Source organism: Mus pahari, chromosome 19 (assembly GCF_900095145.1).
Source record: "Mus pahari chromosome 19, PAHARI_EIJ_v1.1, whole genome shotgun sequence".
In the NCBI taxonomy this organism is placed as follows: Eukaryota; Metazoa; Chordata; class Mammalia; order Rodentia; family Muridae; genus Mus; species Mus pahari.
The window spans coordinates 37,196,291-37,199,875 of NC_034608.1; the positions used below are offsets into that span (position 1 = coordinate 37,196,291).

General features: G+C 45.9%; 1 protein-coding gene across 1 annotated transcript; it reads left to right on the forward strand.

Moving 5' to 3' along the window:
* Positions 1-670: 670 nt before the first annotated feature.
* Positions 671-2,431, forward strand: LOC110336751 (sperm-associated antigen 11-like). Its single transcript, XM_021219483.1, has 2 exons — positions 671-784; positions 2,112-2,431. The coding sequence occupies exons 1-2, from the start codon at positions 730-732 to the stop codon at positions 2,264-2,266; spliced, it is 210 nt and encodes a 69-aa protein (XP_021075142.1). The 5' UTR covers positions 671-729; the 3' UTR covers positions 2,267-2,431.
* The last annotated feature ends 1,154 nt before the right edge of the window (positions 2,432-3,585 follow it).

Below are 3,585 nucleotides of genomic sequence, written 5' to 3' on the forward strand. Positions count from 1 at the left end.
ATAATCTGGCTTCTGACAGGTTGGTTTTGCAAATTTGTGAGTTTGGTGTGTTCTAGCTGGCCTTCTGCCAACTTTCCATTCCTGGGGTGTGGCTGTCTCCGTCATGTTTTCCTGTTCTCATCGCTGTGTTGGAGATTACTGATTTGTTTCACGGTGCTGTAATGTGCCACTCACATTTCGACTAGAGACTATGATGAGTCACACTACCCTCTATGTTCTTTTACACCCTCTCAGGTTCACACGGGGACTTTGTTTCTTTGGGCAGATATCTGGGAGTGGCTTCTGGTCACACTCTTTGTGGTGTTCTCAACTGAGGTGGATCCTGGCCAGTTGAATATGTTGAAAGCCAAGGACACATCTTTACTGAGGTGAGTCTTTGTCACCTACCATCTTACCACAGCACCGGGGCTTGGTGTAATGTAGCCAGTCCCCAATGTCCCCAATGTCCCCAATGGCAATTTCTTTCTTTTCGGGTTTCACATGCTACATTGGCCAATCTCTGCCTCTGGGGAATGTCACAATGCCTGTCTATTTTTAGGTAAAAAAAGAAAGATTACCTGGTATCATCTGCCCACAGCCTAACTCAGTAGAGCAGCTAAATATACTTGTTCCTGTGTAGCATTCTCCAAAACTATAAAGGTCTCCGGGTAGGAAAGGTCTCTTTCCTACCTGGCTTAACTCAGTCATTGGTAACATCTGCTGTTCTGCACAGAGAGCGAGCCATAAAACATGAAGGTCTTGTTACTCTTTGCTCTCTTCTTCTGCTTGGTCCAAGGAAACTCAGGTAAATGTCTTCTGAGTAACCCTGGAGAAGGCAGGACTCTCTTTCAGTTTGTAGACAGCACTGAGGTATGTCCAGGTATGAGTATCTGGCACAGAGAATTGGACCACTCTGGGGCTCAGGGCTGGACCACTTTCATATAGAAGAGGTTGTTTGTTTGTTTGTTTGCTTGTCGAGAGTTGTCAATTTTACAGCACAAGACATAGAGGCCTATTTTCTCCAAGACGAATAGAAAGACCTGTTTGCAATCTGAGATAGTTTATTCAGGACAGAACTACAGCCACACATGTGTCAAAGCGGGAGCTTCGCACAAAGGGTAAGATTACTGCCACGCTGTGAGCAGAGGCGGGTACTCACATCTACGGCACTTCCCTAGCTTTTGCATATAACCTATTATAGCCACAAAAACCCAGATGTACCCTTTAAACGAATTTTTCAAATGAGAGAAAATAGGTTACCTTAAGAAAGCTAGAGTCCAGATCCTGAAACCTTTGAATTAGCAGCTCTTCTGTCAAGGTGGACTACCCCTACTTCGCCATGTCCCCTCCAAACCATGGTCGACTTGATGAGCACAGTATCATAAATCGGTCCCTGCCTGAAGTCTGGCTATTGCAGGAGGTGAGTTTTCTAAACATGTCAGGCATACATTATGTTGCTGTTGCTTTTAAACACAGGGTGTGTTAGAAAGCAACAAACCTTACCCCTCCCCCTGCCTCTATGAGGATGCTCCCCTCCCCCTCCCCCTGCCTCTATGAGGATGCTCCCCTCCCCCTCCCCCCGTCTCTATGAAGATGCTCCCCCACCCATCCACCCCCTCCCAGCCTAGCCTACTGCCCTGGCATTCCCCTACACTGGGGCTTCTTAGAAGGGTGAAAGGCCCCTTTTTTCACCGTCTCTTTCCCACAGTGCTTTCTTTCTGGGGACTCTAGTTATATTTTTACCTAGAAGGCAACACAAGAGACACTTTTATTTTTCTTCTTTTTACTCTGGTAATAAGAGTGAAAAATATGGCCACAAGCCGAGAGGCAGACCCAGTCCTGATTTTTCTACAACCTGAGACCTTTATTCTCCTGTTATTCTGTTTTCTTAAATGCCATACTCCCATCCCCACAGTATACTTCTATCTCCAGGTGGCTGAAGGACCCTGCTGGACCAGGGCCTACACACAGCCTGTCATGCCCTCTTGGAAATACCACGAGATATAAATGATTGCTATTGAAAGCTGAGGACGAAAAACTCAGTGGCCCTGAGACTTAGCTCTGTTAAGAGTGGAGCAGATCCTTCGCTGAGGGCTGGAGTCTCTGTTTATCTCCCTCTGTTGTATCCACAGGGGACATACCACCCAGAATCAGAAACACCGTGTGCCTCATGCCACAGGGCCACTGCAGGCTCTTCATGTGCCATTCTAGTGAGAGAAAAGGGGATATCTGCTCCGACCCCTGGAACAGATGCTGTGTCCCCTATTCTGTTAAAGACAGAAGATAGAAGACTGAGGTTGGGAGATCTGGAATGTGGGGCACAAGCTCCTGAAGGGTGGAGACCTGGAAATGCCCCAAAGGCTTTGAGTATGTGTGGCTGACGGTGCACGCTCAATAAACACTTGCTGAATAAATCTATCACTGAGGCAAAGGTCCGATGAAAGGATTTTATTGAAGAAGGTGTTAATTTGCTATTCATTTTCTCCCTCCTTTCTCTGTCTCAGGTTATGTCTCCTACATACTCAGGAATACGGTAAGCACAAACCAAGCTCGGCTCTAAACGCTGTTTGCAAAGCGAAAGGAATGGCTGACTCACTGGCTATGTGTCCTCTATGGCATTCATCACATCAAGGCCGGCGCTGGCTTCTCTCCGTTCAGGCCTCTGGGGCTCCTGCTCCATTTCCAGAGCCTTCTCACATGGTCACACCAACACCTGAGTAGAACTTTGTAGCCTTTCTGCATTTACTCTGACGTTCTCCCAACTTAGTGACATGGTGACCTTGCCGTCTTATAGAGAATATAGTAAGGTTTAAACACGGCCATTCTGGTGATTTGAGAAAAATGAAAACAAACACACAAACAAGCAAACAAAAAAACCCAAAAAACTCATGAGGCCAATCAAATTGCTCCAAATCAGAAATCCATAAACAGGACTCTTGAAGTGCCTGCAAGAGTGTTCATTCTTTTACTTTTGTCTTTAGATGTTTGTGAATTTGTGCGTGTGGTGTGTTTGTGTGTATACAGTATGGTTATGGGTATTATATGTATGGTGTATTTGTGTGTATACAGTATGTTGATGGGTGAATCTGTATGCTGTGTGTATGGGTGTATGTGTATGGTGTATTTGGGCTTATACAATGTGTTTGTGGGTGTGTGTATGTGTATGGTGTCTGTGTGTGTTTGTGGGGGAGGTGAGGATGTACACCTGTTCATGCCATGTGTACATATGGAGGCAAGAAAATTTGGGGATGAGTTCTCTCCTTCATGGATGTTAGGGTACAACTCAGCTCATCAGAGCTCCACAGCCAGTGGTTTCATTGGCTGACCCCACCTCCCAAATCCATTCTGCTATTTTAAAAGAATATGTTCCTGAACACTTAAAGCTCTGCAGGGCCTCTTGTGTGAAATTTCCTAACATTGAGGGGTTTGCTGTTCTTCTCTGCAGGCTATTGTGCTGTGGAGGCAGGTACCTAAGAATTAATGAAGTGAACTAATGAAGGTGCGGGATGCAGAGGCTCACGAAGGGAAACGTGCTGCGGAATCAGAGACCACATGGCAAGCTTTCTCTAGATTAGCAGATAAAAATCCTTTCTTTCCGCGTCTCTG